The sequence below is a fragment of the Aedes aegypti genome, chromosome 1, assembly GCF_002204515.2.
Source record: "Aedes aegypti strain LVP_AGWG chromosome 1, AaegL5.0 Primary Assembly, whole genome shotgun sequence".
Classification (NCBI taxonomy): Eukaryota; Metazoa; Arthropoda; class Insecta; order Diptera; family Culicidae; genus Aedes; species Aedes aegypti.
The window spans coordinates 46,421,644-46,444,377 of record NC_035107.1 but is presented as its reverse complement, the minus strand read 5'-3'; the positions used below and the strand labels follow the sequence as shown (position 1 = coordinate 46,444,377).

The 22,734-nt window shown below is 38.8% G+C and overlaps 1 protein-coding gene and 2 long non-coding RNA genes across 3 annotated transcripts; 1 reads left to right on the top strand and 2 right to left on the bottom strand.

Annotated features, from left to right (window-relative positions):
- Positions 1–639: 639 nt before the first annotated feature.
- LOC110674411 lies at positions 640–1,480 on the bottom strand. Its single transcript, XR_002498838.1, has 2 exons — positions 875–1,480; positions 640–805 (listed from the first exon to the last, which is right to left on the bottom strand). It is a non-coding gene; the product is annotated as an uncharacterized LOC110674411 (long non-coding RNA).
- Positions 1,481–3,700: 2,220 nt separating this feature from the next.
- Positions 3,701–22,385, top strand: LOC5569196. The gene is made up of 3 exons (XM_021843752.1): positions 3,701–3,888; positions 3,959–5,279; positions 21,304–22,385. The coding sequence occupies exons 2-3, from the start codon at positions 3,974–3,976 to the stop codon at positions 22,221–22,223; spliced, it is 2,226 nt and encodes a 741-aa protein (XP_021699444.1). The 5' UTR covers positions 3,701–3,888; positions 3,959–3,973; the 3' UTR covers positions 22,224–22,385.
- Positions 7,029–7,409, bottom strand: LOC110676331. The gene is made up of 2 exons (XR_002500287.1): positions 7,246–7,409; positions 7,029–7,185 (listed from the first exon to the last, which is right to left on the bottom strand). It is a non-coding gene; the product is annotated as an uncharacterized LOC110676331 (long non-coding RNA).
- Positions 22,386–22,734: the final 349 nt, after the last annotated feature.

The following is a 22,734-nucleotide window of genomic DNA, read 5'->3' as shown; positions in this document are numbered from 1 at the left end:
TTGCTTAAAATGGTTAAGTTTCTCACTAAATTTCGACTACTTACCACAAGAAAGCGCAAAATAAGTGCAGGAAAAGATTGGTTGCCATAGCCGTGTCTCCCGGCGCCGGACGATTTTACAGCAGGAGATTCTTATTTGACACTTCCCCGCATTGTTTGTTTTGATTTGATTTTGACGACAAGTCAGTAAAAAACACCAACTACCCGCATAATTATAAACCATACTTCTACTGTTTCCTTGACTGTTTCCCATTCTATCCACTACAATTTACGACAGTATCAAAATAATTCTCTATAACATTTAAAATAACAAAAAACCAACCGTACCGTGGACAGTTTTTACAGTTTGACAAATTGTAATTGAGCAAACTATCATGTGGTGAATAGGCGGTTAAGTTATGTTACCATTTAAAAACGCCGATTTTGTCGAACAAAATTTTTACATTACAATTTGTCGAACGGTTCAAATACCATCCATTTTTTGATCAATCTACTGTACACCAAACAGGTAGGGAATGGTTGACCCATATAATGCAAATTGAAATTAATACTGTATATGTAATTGTCATTTTACAGTGCGATATAGTATTTAACCCAAGATTTACCCCTCTTGTGATTGAACAACGAAAGATGAGTTAAATAATTTTTATGCATATTTATTTACATTACCATAATATACACGTAATTCCTTTTTCGGATAATCCATTACCACTTTTGCCGTTCCAATTTCTTGCTGTCTCAGTGAGAAAATTGCGGGGACATCCGGGTTTGATGGTTCCATTTTTGGATTACTGCAACAACTCACCCTGGAAGGAACAAAATGTTGCCCCGTTAGAGTTTAGATTCAACTCAATAAAACAATATATTTTACTCACCAATGAATTCCGGATGTAAAACAGGCCACTTGGGATTCGGATGTTACCCTCCGGACAACGGGAAGAAGCTTTAAAATGCTAGAATAACAATTCTTGTTTCCGCACAATTTTCATTTTTCAATTCAAAACAGACAAAACAAAAGGCACTCTAAAACAATTCTATACAACTTCATGGTTTGAACGGTAGTAAAATATATTTCTATTTTCATCAAATTTCCACCCATATCGAACGAAAATGTTTAGAACAAAATAACAATTGTGTTGTTTCATATTATTTTAGCAGAAATACTTTGAAATACGGAAATATTTCGATCAGTTTTTTGAATTGTTACTACGATCGGTGTGCTATTTTTTAAGCGTGAGCAGCTAGATGGTGAAAATTTTCGCTCACAATCACAACAGCGTACCACTGTTTGCGAAACTGTTAAATAACTGTTGTATATGGTAAAATACATATGTGTTTGTGTTTTGCAACGATAAATTCAACAACAATTTCTCAATCGGTCCAGTCATAGTTTTACCATTTCTGGGGGGTTTGAATTTCTGTATAATTTCACAATGTCTGCACAGTATCTAATATTGTTACTGTTTGGATTGTTTTACGTATACCATTTTTAAAAGTTCTAATTCTTAGACTAAATACAGTTCAACATAAAAGCAACTGTTTGTTGTACACTAACCTTACCAGATACAAGTGATTAATTGTTTTGAATGTATGGCGAATTGTGATTTTCTATGCGGGTACTGAATAGTCGGTAATTGTTTTTACTGACTTTTCGGCCTGTTAGGTAATGCTGGAAAATTGGGTCTGACAGCAACCGTAGTTCAGTAAAAAGTAAAAATTCAAGACTAACAATTCAAAAGGCTTCATCTCCAAAAAGTAAACAATGAGAAAAATGCAATCTTGTTTTGTCAAACAATAAATCAAATTTAAATTATGAATTTAAGCATTGTATGTTATTTTATCGTCCAGAAAGTCGATAGATAAACTGATTTATAGCTATGAATATTCATTACTATCATTTTAGCAAAAAATCCTGCTAAAAAAACGAGTCAAAGAAAATGAGGCTTTTATTTCACCAAAAGCTGTGCAGCCCTTTTAATTTGTGTCCATAGACGCCGGCCGACGCTGATGAGGCCTGTGAGTTGACGCCTTTGTTTACTCTAAAATGTGTTGAGGCCTTCTAGTTGTGGCTTGTTTTTTCATCATCTTCTGATGTGGCCTTTTGAAAATCATTCAAAATTGATGATGAAATAAAAAATTTGAAGTGTAGAAGAGTGTTAAGTGGTGAAGTAAAGTACATGGAGATCCCTACAGCAAGAGAAGATTCGTGCGGTTGATTAAATATGTGATTGATTGAACCCTTCGTCATCCATGAACATTATGTATGTGCTACGCGAGTTTGTCGTCGAGAAAATGTATGGAAATATTGGTTCAATTGAAATAATATTGCAATTGAACGTTATTTTTCATGCAATTGAAACCAAATCGTGTTTTTCTTGATAATGTGTGAAGTACAGACAGGCTGACACAGGTGCTATTAGGTAGTATGATACAAAATACATCGGTCTACAGGAACCCGATGATGTTCGCCGTTTAGACAACCACTGTATAAAATAATACAAGGAACAGTCGCTCCGTAGTATAACCTGCATCTACTTAGTGAATTTGGAACGTTTTTCGTAATCTACATTGCAATTTTGATGTTTGTTTAACAGGCCTCAACTCGGTTTCCGTCAGATATAGAAATGAGGTCTTTTTGAGAAAAGGCCGCATTTGCGATGAATATCCTGGTTAGCGGAAAATGAGATGGGGCCTTTTAGAAAAATGTTGTTTTTTCAACTTTTATGCATATTTTTAAATGACTATTGTATGTTTTAGTAAGAATAGGCTCTTATACACTGAAATCAGCAGAAAACCGATTAGTTTACATTTTGGACTTGAGGCCTTTTCAATTGTTGGTCTTGAATTATTACTGAACCTCAGAAGTTTTCAATCAAAAAGCTGAAAGTTCGGTATTTTTTTTTTGATTTACAATTCGTACCCAGTATAAAAAATTACCGAACAAGCAAATCGTGATTGAGTGTGTATGTATATTTACGCGCCAGTCGTTCAAAATTTGTATGGGTTTTACTATGGGAAAACTTACTTTTGCAAAGAAAAATCGCCAGAGGCCGCCCATTGACCTCTATAAAAATTCGGATCTTGATAGGTATTTCTACGATGAACAACATTGTCGAAGACGGCAAAGCAATCCGATGCTTGTAAAAAAAAGTTATTAAACAAATACTATTCGGAAATTTTGCCCAATTTTGTTATTATTGTTATACCTTTACGTGTTAATCAACGTCGCATTGCTAATAGGTTTTCATTGAATAACTTTTTCCACAAGTGTCAGATTGTTTCGCGGTCTTCGGCAATATTCTTCATCGTAGAAATACCTATCGATGGCTGTGTTCAGAATTTTTATAGAGGTCGATGGGCGGCCTCTGGCGATTTTTCTTTGCAAAAGTAAGTTTTCCCATAGTAAATCCCATACAAACATTGAACGGCTGGCGCGTAAATATACTTTCACCGATCGAGCTGAAATTTTGCACAGTTGTTATGGGACCTAAATACAATCCGAAAAGTGGACTGGAGCGAGAATATAAATTTTGTCCCACACTAGTGTACAATGATGGGCTGTTTTTAACTTTTTTTTTGAACTGCAAGCGGTCCATTAACAGTCACCTCGCCGTTATCGAGCAGATCGGCCATCTCGGCAAAACCCTTTTCTGGGCCGTCGCGAGTGCTCGAATCAGCACGCAGCCACATTTTCAAAAAACCTTCCCTGCTCCTTGCACAAAAGCGATCCAAAAACTCGAAGAAGGCAGTCGGCTTTTGTTTTTGTCAGTTGCAAATCGATCGAAGCAAGCAAGAATTTTAAAGAGATTTTTACAGATTTTCAGTGTTCTTGTAGTGAAAATTCCTGAAATTGTAACTGTAAACGGACATTGAAGCACAGAAAATTTAGGTAAGAAAGATCCAGTTGGAAGTTCGAAACGAAATCGTTGAATTGTTTTGGGGGGATGTTTGCTTTTCAGTTGCACGCACGCAAAATGAACCGTTTGGCGAAGCTTCGGCTCCGCTCGTCCTCCGGAGTGGGGCTCAATTCCAGCTGTCAATCGCTGGGTAACGGAGCCGGTTACGAAACGGCCAACGACGAGAGCATCACTTCTGGCTGTTCGCTGTACTATTCGGTGACGGAGGACGGTAATGGAACCGCTACGAATGAGCAAGAAGCGGCCGCCGCGGAGGAACAGCTGAAAGAGGTAACGAAAGAGGACAATTCCATTGACGCCACTCTGGAGAACGATTTCAGTGTGGAGGAAGTGAGCACCATCCGGAAGCCGATGATTGTGGCAGCTTCTCCGGCAACCGTGCGGATTGCCAGCAAAATGACCTGCAAATACCTGGGGGTTTCTTCGACGCCAGCCAAGGTGATCTTGTCCCGCAGTGCCAAGAAGAATCTCAGCGGAATTGGGAAGCTAAACGAAACGGACGACAAACAGATGCCTTCGGCCATGAAGAAAATGAGGGAACCGAGACTGTCGGAAGGTTCCTCGGCGGACGATGGGGAAGAATCGAAGTTGACCCTGGAAAGCAGCGTTCAGTCGGTGGTCGAGAGGGGAACTCCGGCCGCTGGCCATAAATCTTTCGGAACGAACGTTTTGGCCCAATTTTTCGAATCGTTGGACGTCAACAAAGCCACTCCGGTTCCGCAGATTAAAATCTGCGCTCCGGACGGAGTGGAGAAGGCGGTCACTCCGGAGAAACGACGAGAATCGAACTCCCTCGAGAACTTCTTTGAATCGCTCAAAAAGCAGCCGGAACCGGAGGGGAAAGAGAACAAGCCCCAGAGCGAGCGCAAGAAGGCAGTCCGGAAAGCTCTTATCCCGAAAATGGCCGAAGCAGATCGCCCTAGAACCAGAAACTCGTTGTTCGGGGCGGACAACCGGGTGGCACAATCTCCAATAGTGAAGCCCTCGCGTAAATCCAGCACCGTTCGGTTGATCCCGGACCGCTTGAAGGAGATGCGCCGAGCCAACCAGCAGTCGGATCTGATCAGCGTGGTGAAGCGGAAATCGGTGATTCCTCCACCGAAGACGATCGTTGCCCAGGTTACCGCCGTTCCCCAAGATCCCAAGAAGTCCGTTTCTGACGACGGGGAGGAGGATGTCGTGGGGGATTCGATTAAGGTGGGACCTAACCGGGATGCGAAGACGAAGACTGGAACGACGACGACAGCCATCAAACCGATTACTAGTGGTGTAGCAATGAAGCGCAAATCGGTAGTTCCTCCGGTAGTTGTGTCACGGAGATCCGTTATGCCAGCGAAGACTCTTCGACGATCCGTTGTGTCAGGTAAGATGCTTTTATTGTCTCTGCCTTGGTCCCAACTTCATTTCGCGGAATTTGAACGGATTGTTGAACTATTTTGCAACGAAAAGTTAGTAAATTTTTGATAAAAATTATAAGAAAAAATACAGTAAAACCTCCATGAGTCGATGTTCCATGACTTGATATCGACTAATGAAACCATACTAAGAACGAAAGTTCATGAATTAATCCTCTCAAACAACTTTCCAAAGCATTTATGTTCACTCGAAATTTCCATGAGACGATGGTTCCTTCAGATATCGACTCATAGAGGTTTGATTGTTGGTCAAAAACTAACTCCATGTTTAGTGTTTTGAACGCTTCTATAGGATGCAGGGCTGGTAGCAGGTCACTTTGTACAAACTTAGTCATTATTTGATTGTAAGTCTCTATTTTCAGTGGAAGATCTCTAAAATCCCATTTTCCAAGTCAATCCTGGTACAATCTAGGCTCCAGATGGTCCAGAGAAATGCTTAAGAATGCTTCAGAAATTTCGCTAGAGATTCCTCTACTGATTCTTCCCGGAAATGGGTCGAGAAATTCCTGCAACGATCCTCAAAGGTTTATTCCAAAGTTTTTTGAACATGAACGTTTTTCCGGATTTTTACGAAACCTTGTATAAATTTCTGCTTGCAAAAAGTTGATTTTTCAAGTGGGGCGAAAGATCGACTTTAGTGGAATAGGGCAGGACGGGGAAAGATGAGCACCCCCCAATTTTGAGACTATTAATGAATTTTATGAATATACCGTTCATCAATGGTTGCTTAGAAGTAGCGATGTACATCGATTCCCAAGCGTTTAGATGCGAAGTCTTCCTCGCAGGTTTCAGGAGCTTCGCATTATCCTAGTCGACTGAATGATTGAGTTCCATGGTATGTGCTGCCACGTTTGACTCATTTGTTCTACTGTTTTTGCTTTCTGGAATTAGCTTCGGAAAATACTCGAGCACTTTAACATTCAAGTAATTTTCTCAGGGATTATTTTGACCAATTCTCCAAAGACTATCCTAGGACTTCCTCCAAATATTTTTCATCAACTTTTCAACTGAATTCTTCAGTCGTTACTCTAAGGGATCTTCCAATGTTTTCCACAGATTATATTTTTTAAGAAAACTCACAAAGGTTTCGATCATTCCTACCCCTACACTGCCAATACTCGCATAACAGTCCCATTTGAATTCTCATCATTTTTTAGTTTTCTTCATGAATCTAGTGTACTTCTTGGTAGCATATTTAAAATTGTATCTTTGTATGAACAAAATGCGAAAAAAATACCAAACTGTTATCACAAGCAATCCAGTTGTAGCATCGTAGCGGTCCATGGCAGACAACTCTGAGTTTGCATTCTGACAAGTAACTCTGAAAAGAGTGATTCCATTACCAGCTCTTGTACAGAACAGTCGCAATTAGCTCTAATAAAGATTATTTAGAATATACACTGAACCAAGGAATCATGTCAGATTTATCTGAAAACACATATAGTTTTTTTCCATCTAGCTTTTCACATAACCCTCATCAATTTATCACATAAGCTTGTGCGATTTCTTTATGATCAAATTCATCTGATAAACCACATACATTTGATTCAAAATCATCATACGAACCATTGGATGTTGACAATGAGTTTTATGTGAAATTCAGATGACAATTATTGATATTGTTAATGATTTTTATTAGACATTATAATGAGTTTGAGATGATTCTTTTTTCAGTAGAAATGATGAACAATGTAATCGTAGTTTAAAAACTGTTTATTTTATACATTATTGCCATTTGTATGAATAAGCTATGTTTAAATAACATTGGATATCCGTTTCATTGAGCTCTGAATAATCAATTATTTTTCGTGGTCTGGCTCCATTGGCTTCAGCTTGCAATAAAATTGATGTTTTCTGTAAAATCAAGTCCAAAAGAATAATTTACATTTTTTATAGCAGAAATTTTTAACTTACCCTTTATTTACTATTTATCAATCCCAACCATAATTCTATGATCCACATCGCTTTCAGATATAATTTACTTCCAAATCCACCACGATGATTTTTTTAGGGTTAATCTCGCCATCACCAAAATGCTGCAATGACTAGATTTTCACATGTGCAAATCCCATAGCATTCATTGCATTGAACACATGACGTTTGTTCATATACGTTTTACAGTGTTGATAATTGAATATTATGAAGTTTCATAATGAGACTTATGTGTTTCTTACATGAATATCAATGGACACACATAATGTGAATCGGATTTCAATTATCGTAAGAGTATGTGACGTTTTTAATATTTTCTATGATATTTATTGGTTCAGTGTAATATTTTGGCGACGAGTTATTAAGAGCCAGTTCGCGAGAACCGCAACCCCCTTTCCAAGGGAAGTTGTATTGATGTTCTCCGATCAGGCTGAAATTTTCAGGGATTGTTCTTTTATATAAAAGATGATGTTTTGCAAAATATTAGATTTTTATATAAGGGGGAAGTGGGATAAAATGACCCCCAATGATTTCATGTCACTAAACATGCAAAATCACAAAAATTGATATAACTATAGTAAAACTGCATGGATTATGTTGAAATTTGGCATGAATACTCTACGTTATATAAACTTTGAGGTTGGCATAGTATGTGGATTTTGAAAGAACTTCAAATCGAGAAAAATGAGTTTTTCATACAAAATTTAGCGATTTTCAAATCGATTTTTTTCTTACCAACCGAACTAGGTCAAAAAACTAAATATGACGTTTTGTAGGGTAACTCATGGGCTTTCATTTGAGGTCTAATCCAGATATGCCGTTTCAAAAATTTTCGAAAAAAAAATTTTTTTCGGGGTAGTGTTTGAACTTGAGCCATTTTGCGAGTCACCGCAACCGCCTTGTCTAGAGAAGTTGTATTGATGTTCTCCGATCGAGCTGAAATTTACAGGAATTTGTTTTTATATAAAAGAAGATATTTCGCAAAATTTCAGATTTTTATATTAGGGAGAAGTGGTGCAAAATAACCACTAATGATTTAATATGTAAAATAATACAAAATTAATTAAACTGCTATAAGAGCGATAGTAGGGGCCCAGATAGCCGTAGCGGTAAACGCGCAGCTATTCAGCAAGACCAAGCTGAGAGTCGTGGGTTCGAATCCCACCGGTCGAGGATCTTTTCGGGTTAGAAATTTTTATCTACGTACCTGCCACACGATATACATATGCAAAAAACGTCATTGGCATAGAAAGCTCTCAGTTAATAACTGTGGAAGTGCTCATAAGAACAGCTGAGAAGCAGTTTTTGTCCCAGTTGAGACGTAACGCCAGTGATGCAAAAGTGATGATGTGGATAACAATAAGTCATTGCACCAATGTTTTCGTTAGCAGCTTCGGCGGTTCAGTAGTAAGCGCTGTTTCTTCTCACGCTGTTTGGATGTGAATCAACTACCGCATTTTTTTTAATTTGGATAATGTTTGATGGATTTGATTAGGAGGGTCACATGTATTGTGTATGATGGTATGTTTGCTAGAGATCAATTTGTAAATAATTGAGTTTAGCTTAGTTTAGACTGACTGCACATATGGCTGCTATGAGACACTGTACTGTTTATATCTTGAATGGAATTTTGACTTTTACTAGCCTTGATGTTTGCAAATTTCTCGAATGAGTAAAAGAGAGACGAAGATTGTTAAAAATTGCATTTTTCCACAGAAAAATGTGTGTTTTTACAAAAAAAAAACATATTTTTCAGTACAATCCGTTTGAACGTTACTGTAAATCTTGTGATTTTGTGTGTTTTCGACACAACAATATTGGGGGTCATTTTGACCCACTTTTCCCTTATAAAAAGTGTAGTGCTGCCAAATGGGTTTCTTTTTGAATAGTAATGAACACATATTGTGTAAGCAATGTTTGTGATTTAGTTGTTTGGACAGACATGTTGGTGGTTTAAACTGCCATCATCACTGATTGGTTCAATGCACGACGCACAGTATTGTTCTTATTACATATTACTCATGTGTTGATGATGTTCAAAGTATTATTCCAGTTTTATTTGAAAATTGTGTACTTACGGCATCGAAACATACAATTCCAATACAATGTCCGGATTCAAAAACATTGGGCTCCAATTCCGGACAGCCTCTTTTTACTATTTTAAACTATATTTACAGCATATTTTTTTTTTCAATATGGTGTCACTAAACTTTTAAACTATAACTTTATGTTAAAATCACTACTGCTGCGACGATTGCCTCCATCTAAGCCCTCCTCGAACGCGTAGATACCATCCATGCGAATAAGTGGGGGAAATGTCAAGTGGGGTAAAGAGAATTGAAAAAATACCTTCTCATTGTTGATTGATCGATGTGAATGCAAAATCGTTTATTAAGTGAATTATTATTTATATATGATTACTATATGCTTATTAAAACTAAATAATTACAGATAGAGCCCTGAATTATCTTATATTAAATTTAAAAATTTGAATTTGTTTGCCTAGTAAGAGACCAAATGTAAGTAATAAAAATATGCTATACGATTATCTCTAACCAATAAATTTATACTTTTGAGCTGATCTCATCGGGGACATTGATGAGTTTGTTGAACAGACCTCCGAAAGGCCAATACGTCGTAATAACTACAAAAACAGCTATTTTTTCATTCAATATAATTGTATAAATGTTTTCAATTTAGCATTTTATTGGTAAATATTATCTGAGTGTCCGGGTATAGGTACCGTCCAAATTTCGATTCACTACGGTACACTGCGAATGAAAGTTCCTGAGTTACCCTACAAAACTTCATATTTAGTTTTTTGACCTCGTTCGGTTGACAAAAATATAAGTCGATTTGAAAAAAAAAAACTAATATTGTTAAAAAAAAAATTAATCAGATTTTTTATCAATTTGAAACATTTTTCTAATCCAAACACCATGTTTATTTTGAAGTTCATGTAAATTTCATGCAAATTCGTGCATTTTTTCTATTGCTATTATAGCACTTTAATTGATTTTGTATTTTAAATCATTAGTGGTCATTTTGTACCACTTCTCCCTAATATAAAAATCTGAAATTTTGCGGAAAACATTCTTTTATATAGGAAAACAACTCCTGTAAATTTCAGGTCGATCGGAGAACATCAATACAACCTCTCTAGACAAGGCGGTTGCGGTGACTCGCAAAATGGCTCAAGTTCAAACACTACCCCGAAAAAAAAATTTTTTTTCGAAATTTTTTGAAACGGCATATCTGGATTACACCTCAAATGAAAGCCCATAAGTTACCCTACAAAATGTCATATTTAGTTTTTTGACCTAGTTCGGTTGGTAAGAAAAAAATCGATTTGAAAATCACTAATTTTTTTATGAAAAACTCATTTTTTTCGATTTGAAGTACTTTTAAAATTCATATACCATGCTTATCTCAAAGTTTATATAAAGTAGAGTAATCAAGCCAAATTTCAACGTAATCTGTGCAGTTTTACTATAGTTATATCATTTTTTGTGATTTTGCATGTTTAGTGACATGAAAACATTGGGGGTCATTTTGTCCCACTTCCCCCTAATGTAAAAATCTAATATTTTGCAAAACATCATCTTTTATATAGAAGAACAATCCCTGAAAATTTCAGCCTGATCGAAGAACATCAATACAAGAAGGGGTTGCGGCTCTCGCGAACTGGCTCTTAAAGAATCCACTCTGGAATCTCGGAAAAGAAGAAGAATGTCTTTATCGGGAGGAGAACCATCAGCAAACCTCGGAGGTCAAAATGTTTTCCGGTCCATTCTCCAGCAAAATCAGCAGATGGTGGAACAGAATGCTCGTCTAATGGCCATAATGGAACGTTTCAACAACTTAGATGCTCCAGCCAGGACAGCAAGCGGCCCCGAATTCATAATTGAATCCCTAGCGTCCAACATCCGTGAGTTTTGCTACGATCCCGAGAACGGCTTAGTATTCGACCGATGGTACCGAAAATATAAAGACCTTTTCCTGAAGGATGGCGTTAATCTGGATGATTCAGCGAAGGTCCGTCTTCTATTAAGAAGCCTCAGCGTGAACGTGCATGACAAGTACGTGAACTTCCTCTTACCGAAGCATTACCGTGAGTTTTCGTTTGCGGACACCGTCTCCAAGTTAAAGCAGCTGTTCGGAATGAGAACCACGCTATTCAGCAAGCGGTATCAATGTTTTCAAATAACGAAGAAAGCGGAAGAGGATTACGTGACCTATGCAGCGACAGTCAACAAACGATGCGAGGATTTCGAGTTGAACCGTATCACAGCCGATCAATTCAAATCTCTCATTTTCATCTGCGGATTAAGATCGCCGAAGGAAGCTCACATCAGAACCAGATTACTTTTAAAACTAGAAGCAGACGGAGAAGGCGAGTGCAAGTTGGACACCCTCATCAACGAATGTCAACGATTGCAGAATTTAAAACACGACACCGCCTTGATTGAGCAGAAATCATCAATTGCAGCAACAGTCTGTGCAGTCAAACAGAAGAAGCAACAATCGAACCAATCTGCGCAATCGACCAAGGACAACAAGCATTCTAGCGTTCCAAGAACACCATGCTGGCAGTGCGGTGGCATGCACTTTGTTCGTGATTGCCCTTTTGCGAATCATACCTGCAAATCCTGCAACAAAGTTGGGCATAAGGAAGGCTACTGCAGTTGCGTTTCTGTGAAGCCCAACCCAGGATTCAAGAAACACAAAGGTAAGAAGAAATCGAGCGTCAACGGCATTTTTGCGATTAATCAGATCAGCAGCGAAATCAGAAGCAGACATCATGTATACGCGCTTCATATCAAGAGCTTGAGATCAGCTTGCCATGAGCGCACAAAAATAATCGCGCGCTTGAGCACGTGCTATGGTGAGACACATTTTTTTTAGATCTCATGTAGCAATGTACTAGCTCAAACAATCACATCTGCACTGGCTCATGCGCCGTCTCATGAGAAAATCTCAATGTGACAGTGCACTTGAGCCTCGCAGGCGAAGGTTCAGAAGCAAGGAAAAGGGATTAAACTTTGAATTAAACTGCCCGTAGACAGTTTGAAAGGACTGACGTGGTTTAACGCGGTTGAGGTTCTAGCATTTGAATTGAAAAACTTGTGCTGGCCACCAAAGAAGCATAGGCATAGACCGAAGTCGTACGCTTTCGTGGAGTTATTGTACTAGGCAAACATAACTACATAAAAGTACTCCTAGCAAGCGCATGTGACGAGCCTCACGAGATGTCTCATGAGACTCGCTCACTAAGGTATATTTTGTACGTATCTGCATCTCGTGTCTCACATAATCTGTGAGCTGCGTTATGAAATATCGCATGGCACACTAGCTCATTAAGGTATACATAAGAAACACGACACTCTGATCAGAAGGAAGTTCGTGAACGTCAACATCTGCGGCGTGAAGATTAAGCTTCAGTTCGATACAGCATCTGATATCACCCTCATTTCAAGACAAACCTGGGAGAAACTGGGATCACCGGTTTTGAAACCAACAACAAGCGAAGCGCAAACGGCGTCGGGGAAGCCTTTGAATCTAGTAGGAGAGCTCACCTGTTCCATCAAGTTTGGAAACATCAACAAAGACGGCACCTGCTTCGTGACAAACCACCCTAATCTCAATTTGTTCGGCCTAGATTGGATTGAACTTTTTGAACTATAGTCTAAACCTCTATCAGCGATCTGTAGAAAAGTACAAGCTACGCAGTCATCGATCCAGAACTACAAAGAAGCGTTTCCGAACGTGTTCAAGGATACCCTCGGACATTGTATGAAAACGAAAGTGAAATTGTACCTCAAACAAGATGCACGTCCGGTGTACAAGCCGAAACGTCCAGTTCCGTTCACATCCATCACGAAGGTTGACGCCGAATTGGATCGTTTGGAGCAAGCGGAAATCATCACACCCGTAGATTTTTCGCCATGGGCCGCTCCAATCGTTACTGTGAAGAAGCCTAATGGAAAGGTACGCATCTGTGCCGACTATTCCACCGGATTAAACGCAGCGTTGGAATCGAACAATTACCCTTTACCAGTACCGGACGACATTTTCACCAAGCTGAACGGATGCAAGTTCTTCAGCATCATCGATTATCTGATGCATATCTTCAAGTTGAAGTGGATGACGATTCAAAACAACTATTAACAATCAACACCCATCGAGGACTCTATCGTTTCAACAGATTGGCGCACGGTGTGAAGTCTGCCCCCGGAGCTTTTCAACAATTCTCGATTACTTTTTCAAATCGACGTAAGTAACTTTTATACGGTTTTGAGATAATTAATTAGGAAAAATCACAATCTATCTTCTAAAACTGTTTTAAAATGAATCACCTTTTTAACATTTTTTTGCCGTGTACTTCGCTCAAATTTTGCATACACTCAGCTCGCGTTCAAAAACTAGGTAGTTTCTATTATTTCCCACAAAAATAATTATAAGAAAATGATAAGCCGTTTCATTCAGTTACTTTCGACGTTTTTCTACCAGTGTAAAATCGGCTCAAGTAGTGCTTTGTTTTGATTCGTGGTTAAGTCACTTTGTCTCTCCATACAGCGGGGCGGCGAAAGTAGTGGTTAGGTTGCGAAAGTTGAAAATGTTACTTTCGTCGTTTTGTAAATCCGGAAATTAAACGTTCTAAAAGTGAAAGGTTGAGTTGGTACAGAGCGGTACGTGTAGAATTCCGCCTGCCTAACACGTAGGATCGATAAAGTAAGTTTGTATACTTTTTTGACTTGAGTCTGTATGAATAAGTTTTCGAGAATTGATGAACGGCATGATAGCAGACCTCGAAGGATTTGAATAATTTCTGGATGACATCATTGTATTCAGCAAAACAGAAGTAGAGCATCATCAGCGTCTCGAAGCTCTTTTCAAGCGCCTGGAGGAGTACGGTTTTCATCTTCGCGAAGAAAAATGCAGCGTTCTTCAAAGGGAAATCAAATATCTGGGCCACATTGTTGATGAAAATGGACTACGCCCGGATCCATCGAAGATTGAAGCAATCTCCAAGATGCCTGCCCCAACCGACATTACCAGTTTGCGGTCATTCCTGGGTGCTGTGAACTATTATTCAAAATTTGTGAAGAAAATGCACCACCTACGACGTCCTCTCGATGCATTACTGAAGAAGGATGTCCAGTTCGTTTGGTCCTCAGCGTGTCAAAATGCGTTCGAGAAGATCAAGGAAATTCTGCAATCGGATTTGCTGCTCACTCACTATGATCCGAAACAGGAAATCATCATCGCAGCAGACGCATCAAAATCAGGTATCGGCGCAGTTGCCATGCATCGTTTTCCAGATGGTAAGCAATCGCTCATGCTTCCCGAACGCTGACGCAAGCTGAAGCCGGTTACAGCCAAATTGAAAAAGAAGGTCTAGCATTGGTTTTTGGAGTAACCAAATTCCATCGGATGATTCTGCAACGATGGGCGCTGACTCTCTTATGCTACGACTTCGAGATTGAATATGTTTCAACTACACAGTTTGGCTATGCGGATGTGCTATCGAGGCTGATCAACAATCACACGAAACCTGACGAGGATTTCATTATTGCTGCTGTTCAACTGGAAGAAGATATTGAAGTTCCGTTAGACGAAGCTGTCGGAATACTGCCAATAACTTTCAACATGATTCGAAAAGAAACAATCAAGTGTCCCGTTCTGCAGCAAGTGGTCCGTTTAAATCAGCAAGGATGGCCATCAAAAGCAAACAGTATCGAAGATGAGCAAGTACGTCAATTCTTCCCGTATCGTGAAACTCTGACTGTTGTGAAAGGATGTGTCATGATGGCCGATCGTTTGGTAATACCGTACAGTTTTCGTACCCGTATTCTGAAGCAATTACATCGTGGTCATCCCGGAATTGAGAGAATGAAAGCCATCGCCCGAAGTCACGTGTTCTGGCCGAAAATAGACAATGCTATTGAAGCTTTCGTTAGAGAATGCAACAATTGTGCCTCCCATTCGAAAACGCCAAGGAAGGTTCCGCTGCAATCATAGCCTCAAACCGCAAGTCCTTGGGAACGAATACATATCGATTTTGCAGGACCGTTTTTCGATCACATTCCAAATGGCCAGAGGTTCAGATCGTCCGATCGCCAACTACATCAAGTGTTACTGAGTTTCTGGACGAATTGTTTTCCCGTTTTGGAGTTCCTTCAACTGTGGTATCGGACAACGGATCGCAGTTCACCTCGGAGCAGTTCGCCGCGTTCTGTAAATCCAATGGAATCCAACATCTAAGAACAGCACCGTATCATCCACAATCCAACGGCCAGGCGGATAGCTTTGTCGACACTTTGAAGAGATCACTACTTAAAATAAACGAAGGGGAGAAGATTGCCAAGACACTACAGGTATTTCTACAAACGTACCGTTCTACACCAAGACGTATACTGCTAGAAAAATCGCCAGCAGAACTAATACTTGGTCGCAAAATGCGTACAGCTCTCAGTTTACTTCAACCAACCCAACGCATACCCACAGTCGTGAACCAGCAGCAGAACGATCAGTTCAACAAAAAGCATGGAGTTGTTTCCCGTTCGTTTCAAGCCGGAGATAAAATATATGCCAAGGTTTATTCTGCAAACAAATGGACTTGATCAGCAGGAGTCGTGATTGAGGCGTTTGGACATGTAAACTACAACGTGTTACTAGACAATCAGCATGGCAGACGCAAGCTCATTCGATCCCATGCAAACCAGCTGAAGTGGCGTGAAGTAACCAGCAGCGTTACAGATTCCAGCAGATCACCATTAAGTATCCTGGTTGACATGTTTGGCCTACAATCAAAACCTACACCCGTTCAAGATACTATTCCGGTTGACACAGTTGAAAATCAGGAAATATCGGACATTTTTGAAGTACGTTTGCAAGCTACCAACGAAGATGACCAGTGACCTGAAGCTAATCAACAAGAATCAGAAACTATACCTTCAGTTACTCCAGAGGTACGAATCCGTCCAAAGCGAACAATTAGAATGCCGTCAAGATTCGAACCGTACTGGGTACTCCGGAAATAAGAAGGGAGAGATGTTATCACAAGCAATCCAGTTCTAGCATCGTAGCAGTCCATGGCAGACAACTCTGAGTTTGCATTCTGACAAGTAACTCTGAAAAATGATTCCATTACCAGCACTTGTACAGAACAGTCGCAATTAGCTCTAATAAAGATTATTTAGAATATAATACAAACCATATGTGTCCCATACACTCAGGCAAATTAATTAACGAATTTCATAAATTTTCCCTTATGAAGCATTGAAAAATCTATAAAAAACTTTTTCAGAAGGCTAATATGGATTTCATATAGTTAAAATGGTAATCATAATTGAGAAAATAGTTAAATATAATGAAAATTTATAAATTTCATTGCGCGACTTATGATTTTCATTGCCGTCATTAGTAAATTCCTCAATGATACCATCTTTCATATAAGGCTATTATGGATTTCATATTAGTTCAATGGAAAGCATAACTGCGAAGCATGATAGTACCTCGTGTATCAATTTCATTAGGCCACCTTATGATTCACATAGCTGTGACTAGTATGAAAAATTCATAAGGTTGTTAAAAAAATTGCAATTGGAAGCATTGTATTGGACGCTGATTGCGGATTTATGTACGGAAGCACCATCAATTTGTTCGGATGTTTTCAAAGGTAATAAGTTGTCTAGTTACGGGAAAAGGAAGTACGGCAATGAACAAAGGTAGAAATTGTTAAAAAAAACGTAGAAAAAGGAAAATTAGTTTAATAAAAGGAGAATGAGGGTTCTGATGTATTGCATATTTCATTATGACAGTACTGACCCGATTTTGTCAGCCTATTTTAAGTTTTTTTTAAAAAATTGTTATCGTCATGTTTTACCACGTTTACATTAAAATTGATGATGATGTTTGATGTCGTGCACGCATGGGCGTAGCCAGAGGGGGCATTGGTAATGCCTTTTATTAAGTGTTAAAAATCGATATTACCATTATAAGGGAAGGGGGAGGCCCTGATAAAAAAACTGTCCATCGCCATCTAAAAAGTCCTTGTAACCATGTAGCACGTCAAAATTTGAAAAACAGAAACAAAATAACATGACCCGAATTTGTCAGATTCCGCATTTTGTCAGCCTAAAATTAATCGAGGGGCTGACAAAATCGGGTCCTTACTGTATCTGTTTTGCTTTAAGGTGATTATAAAACAAAGCCAAACTTTGAATTTTCAAGTGCACAAGACGAAAGTATCTGACAACAGTTCGCGATGAAAACCAATCAAATTGCTTCCTTGCTGGTGGTGACCAAAGGGATAGATTTTCTACGCGGAGCGCTGTTTGGTTCTCAAGTCTTGTGCTCTTGAAAATTTGAGGTGTGGCTTCGTTCTATAATCACCTTAAAAAATGGCTATAAAAACGTGTCAAAATCGAATTTTTATCCTTCGTCGCGTCGCAGCTCAATATGCATCAGTACTTTACTCCATATTGTTGTAAATCGAGTAGTAACACGAAAAAGTAGGTGTAAATTCGATTTCCACACGTTAGGAAATTTGTTACTTAATATTAAGTAGATGAACACATGGGAAATTCTGTAAATATTCAGAATGATATGTTAGAGTGGTTCAAAAAATCGTTTTTGCTCCACACCGCTCATTCGATTCAAAATCAAATTCTAAGTGTCCTCCCAAAATTTGTGCTCATTCGGATGAAAGTTTATATGGGAATTATTATGGGAAAAGCAAGCAAATCATTCAATCGGTGATAGTGTTTGCCCATGTGCTCTTAGGGATTAAAGCTACGTTGATAATGTAAGATACATTCACCAGCCACAAGTTTGCCGAAGACCGTTTTCAGAACGGATGCCTCAGTACTTAGTTATTGATTTTTATATGAGTTCTAAAACTTTGGCTATAATAATTGGGCTGATCTGTAGGCATCACTGGATATATGCAGTAAAACATAGTAGCCATGATTTATGTGTGGTATCTTTCGAGGCAGATGCAGCAATGTTGCCTGTTCAGCAGATAAATGAGCACTGTAGAAGAATTTGCGATTGGATATAAATTAATAACTAATTACTGAGAAGTCCGATTTGAAAACGGTCTTCGGCAAAGTTGTGGCTGGTGAATGTATCTTACATTATCAACGTAGCTTTAATCCCTAAGAGCACATGGACAAACACTATCACCGATTGAATGATTTGCTTGCTTTTCCCATAGTAATTCCCATATAAGCGCCTTAAGCGCTCGCACCGGCAATTTTCAGCAGACCAGAAATGCGCTTGATTTTACAATGTTGTTTACAATAGTTGGAATCAGATTGTTGTAAATTATTTCTGTCAAATATACCAGTAATGCGGTGGGGTGTACCGTAAACATAGTAAATTGGTCTGAATTTCCATGGTAGTTTTAAGAATTGGCGTAGTCAGCTAAAATGTGTACACATATCCCATACTGGGTGACGTCAAATTAGTACATTTAGTCTAGACACAAACCTTATCGACAATATATATAACACTGAGCTCAACCAAATTCAAATGATTTTGCTTAAAAAGATAAAAACGTCAAAAGTTCACAAACTTTTTTATTAGTTTTTTTTAACGAAAAAACGTAACAGAGTTCCTCCACAAAACCCTGCGGGATGTTATCCAAAGATTCAATTCATTTTTTTTCTTTTTTTTTTCAATTATCTTAGCAATAATCTAAATAATCTTGTAAATGTTCCTCAAGAGTGAGTTCTTCTAGAAATCCTTATTCATCAAGGGTGACTTAAGAACTTACACAAGCTACCCTAAGATTTGCTTTAGAAAAACGCCACGATTTTTTTTTTTATAAATTTTTCAGCTTCCTGGGTAATTTCATTCATACAGTTAAACCTCCATGAGTCGATGTTCCATGACTCGATGTCGACTACTAGAAACAAAATTTCATGGTTACTATGATGGTCCCTTCAAACGACTTTCCAAGGCATTCGTTTCCAGACTCGATATTTCCATGAGTCGATGGTCCCTTCATATATCGACTCATGGAGGTTTTACTGTATTTCCTTGGAGCATTATATAGAGAACTCCTGAAAGAACGCTTGCCATTTTTTTTTGAATACTTTGAGAAATCTCTGAGAATTATTGAATGACTTCTCGAAATAATCTCTGGAGTAATTCCCGAAGGTATTTTCTTAGAAATTTCTAGTTAAAATATTGAAGAAATTCTGAAGGACAATTTTGTAGAAAATGCTGAAAAATCGAAATTCATGTTTCAAACGTGAGTCTTGGAGGATGTTCTAGAAAACTCGATGAAAGAATCGTCAATCAAAATTCTGGAGGACTAAGGGTTTTCTAGAAAAAATATAAAAAATATATATCAAAGAATTCCTATTGGAATCCCTAAGTGTTTATTTTTGAAAACATTCAGGTTTTATTTTGAGACATCCAAACCATTTTTTTTAGAAATTCCTTATTAAAATTCTTGGAGAAATTTAATGGGAAATAATAACAAAATAAACTTCTAAAGAAAAAAGAAAATCTCTCAAACAAAGTCATCTATCCATTTATCTAAACTGAAAAAAAAATATTTGTCGTAATGTCACGAGGAATTTCCAAAATAAGTTTTATTATAAAATATTATCTGATAAATGTCTGGTCGTATCAACCCTCCCCTTGGTTATGCGACCTTGCCGCGATGAGAGGGCATAATCCATTAGCCCATATGATGGAAACCAAAGGCGTAACCTGTAGTGGTGGTATCACATTTTGGCATTTTTTGCTTAAAGTCGCGTCATAATTCATATGGCATAGACGCAATAATATCTCGGATGTGATCCAACGGACATTCTGCGTCATTGATAGAATTGATGCCCATTTCAAATAATTAATCTATTCGAAGTGGACATTAACACTATTGGTGACGTTCAGTTTGCCTTTTGCTAACCTGAATGATCCGTAGCCACTCTTATTATTAGCTAGCTAGACACATCGTCATCATGTACGACGTAGAGAATACTTAGGAACTCTTAGGAAAATGACTAGTAGTGGCGACAATCTTATTTTAATATGGTTTTTACATTGCCATAAAAAGAAATACCTCTTTTGTAACAACGGTATAAATAATCTAATTCCAGCTTCATTTTCGCAAAATTTACAAGTAGATAGTAGGCGTTGTGAAGTATTGCATTTGCCACCGAAAAGTGAATCTTGTAGGAGACTGTAATAGAAGCCTAAGGTAACTTTACTCTTCAATATTCACTATAAAAATGACTATGGAAAGTAAGACGCTGAGATCGATCATAAGGGTACACTTGCTAGTTTTGAAAAATTGAACAGACAAGGAAAGCGACTTTTTTCTTTAAGGATATATGAACGTAATGACCAATAAATACTTTTAACAACAAAAAAATGAAATTAACTAGAACTACTACTAAACAGCCTAATTTTGTTAAGACTTGACGACAATTGACATTTAAGACCCTAATCTTACGTAAAAGACAGGAGTAATCAGAATAGCACTTGAATGACAAATTATTCAAAACCATTTCGACTAGACAGTATTAGTAATGACACTACTACACTTCTATTTCAAACAAATTCTGATGGAGCTGCTTATTTTCACAATGCTTCCTTTTCTCAGAAGCATGGGAATATGGGTAATAAAAAGCAGTGTTCATGTGGGCGGCATTGCCTAGTCCGTCTGAGTATTGGTCCTGGTAGAGAAGAAACTTGGCAAAAGCCAGACCGAGGGTTCAGCCTTGACAAGTTAAGCTGTCAGGCAGCTCCAACTGAATACCATACAAAAAAAAAAAAAAAAAAATATATATATATTAATATATTATTTTTTAATTATTGAAAAATACTCAATGAACCCCTCCCCGCGATTTGTTCGTTTCTTTAAATTCTTTCCAAAATAGCTGAAAAAATCCATTTAAGTTTTGCGAAGTTATCACGATTTGATTTTAGGGTAAAAAAAACTATGATCTCAAGGCACAGATAACATTATTTTATTTATTTGAACAGACAGAAAGTTAACGATTCTATTCTTGTTTCCAGCTCCGAGTAGGGCCCCCCTGAAAGTCCCCGCCAAGACTACTTTGACAAGCAGCGAGGCATCTCGCCGCACAACCCTTGGAAAGCGACCGACTACAGACACCTCAAATGATAGGGCGGAACCTATGAACAAGCAGCGTAAATCTCTGGCACCGGTCAAAGAGGCCAAAACAGAACCCTCTCCAAAAGAGGGACAGGCAAGACCAATTTCTCGAATTCGTCCGCCTTCGACAACTGGCAGTACTGCCCCAATCTCATTCAAAAAGCCAGAAACGTTCAGTTGCGAAACCTGTCAACGCCCATTCCGACTGAAATCCTCGCTCGAAACGCACAAAAAATTAGCTCATCAAGCCGCAACTCCCACCACCTCAGGGACATCGTCCTCCGAAACCGGCAAAACTCCAGACACCAAGTGCCGTTACTGCGCAAAATCCTTCATCAACGGTAAAATCCTGTCGAACCATCTCATTTCCAACTGCCTAAAGATTCCCATCCCGGACAAGCGCAAACTGCTCGCCCAAGATGACCGGGTGCGGGCCAAATCGTCCCCGTCCAGAACTCCCAATGGTCTCCTAAAGCCTCCCACCCTGACCGGAAGTGCCACTTCCCTGGACACGGATACTTCTACTTCGAGCAGCATCGGAGACACCAGTGCCAATAGTAGCAGCGCCTCAACCCGTCCGGCGTCCAGCGGAAAGGGCGCCATCCGGAAGCCAGGTCGAACCGGTGTAGGACACACCGGAATCACCCGGACGCCGAAGAAAGAGATGAAGTGCCACCTCTGCAATCGGAAGTACCTGAATGCTGTGGAGTATGCGTTGCATGTACAAGCGCACGCCAAGGGCATGGAATCGCTGGAGTCGAAGGAGTTGGTAACGACGGCCGAGGCAACGAAGCTGGTGAATTTGGGCAAGAAGGCTTGAACGGAGAACGGAGGAGGACAAGAGCGTACCTGTGGTGAGGGAGTGTACTCGAATTTCGTCGTTTATAAAACTTTAATATCGATAAATTATTTCTATTTCGGACGGTTTAGTGTTTAGTGTCGTTTGTTTCGTAAATAAAATTCTTTCTCTCGTACTAAGGCACATTTCATGCTTGACTTTTAACATAATTGATAATATCATTCCCTGAAAATTTAATCCATTTTAGTTTAAGATACGTGTCTTCGCAGGTCCTATAACACTTCCCCGAAAACCATTACCCCGAATGTAACGTTTCCCCGAATGACACATTACCCCGAAAACCATTACCCCGAATGGTAAATTACCCCGAAAACCAGTTCCCCGAATACAACACTTCCCCGAAAATCAGTAATGCACTTCAAGAAATTCTTCAAGGAAGATCGCGAATTTGAGGCTAAAAGTTTTCGGCTTAATAACTACTACTATTCCTATTAGTGATTTTTTATTCTTTCAATCATCGGCTGTTCTTTCG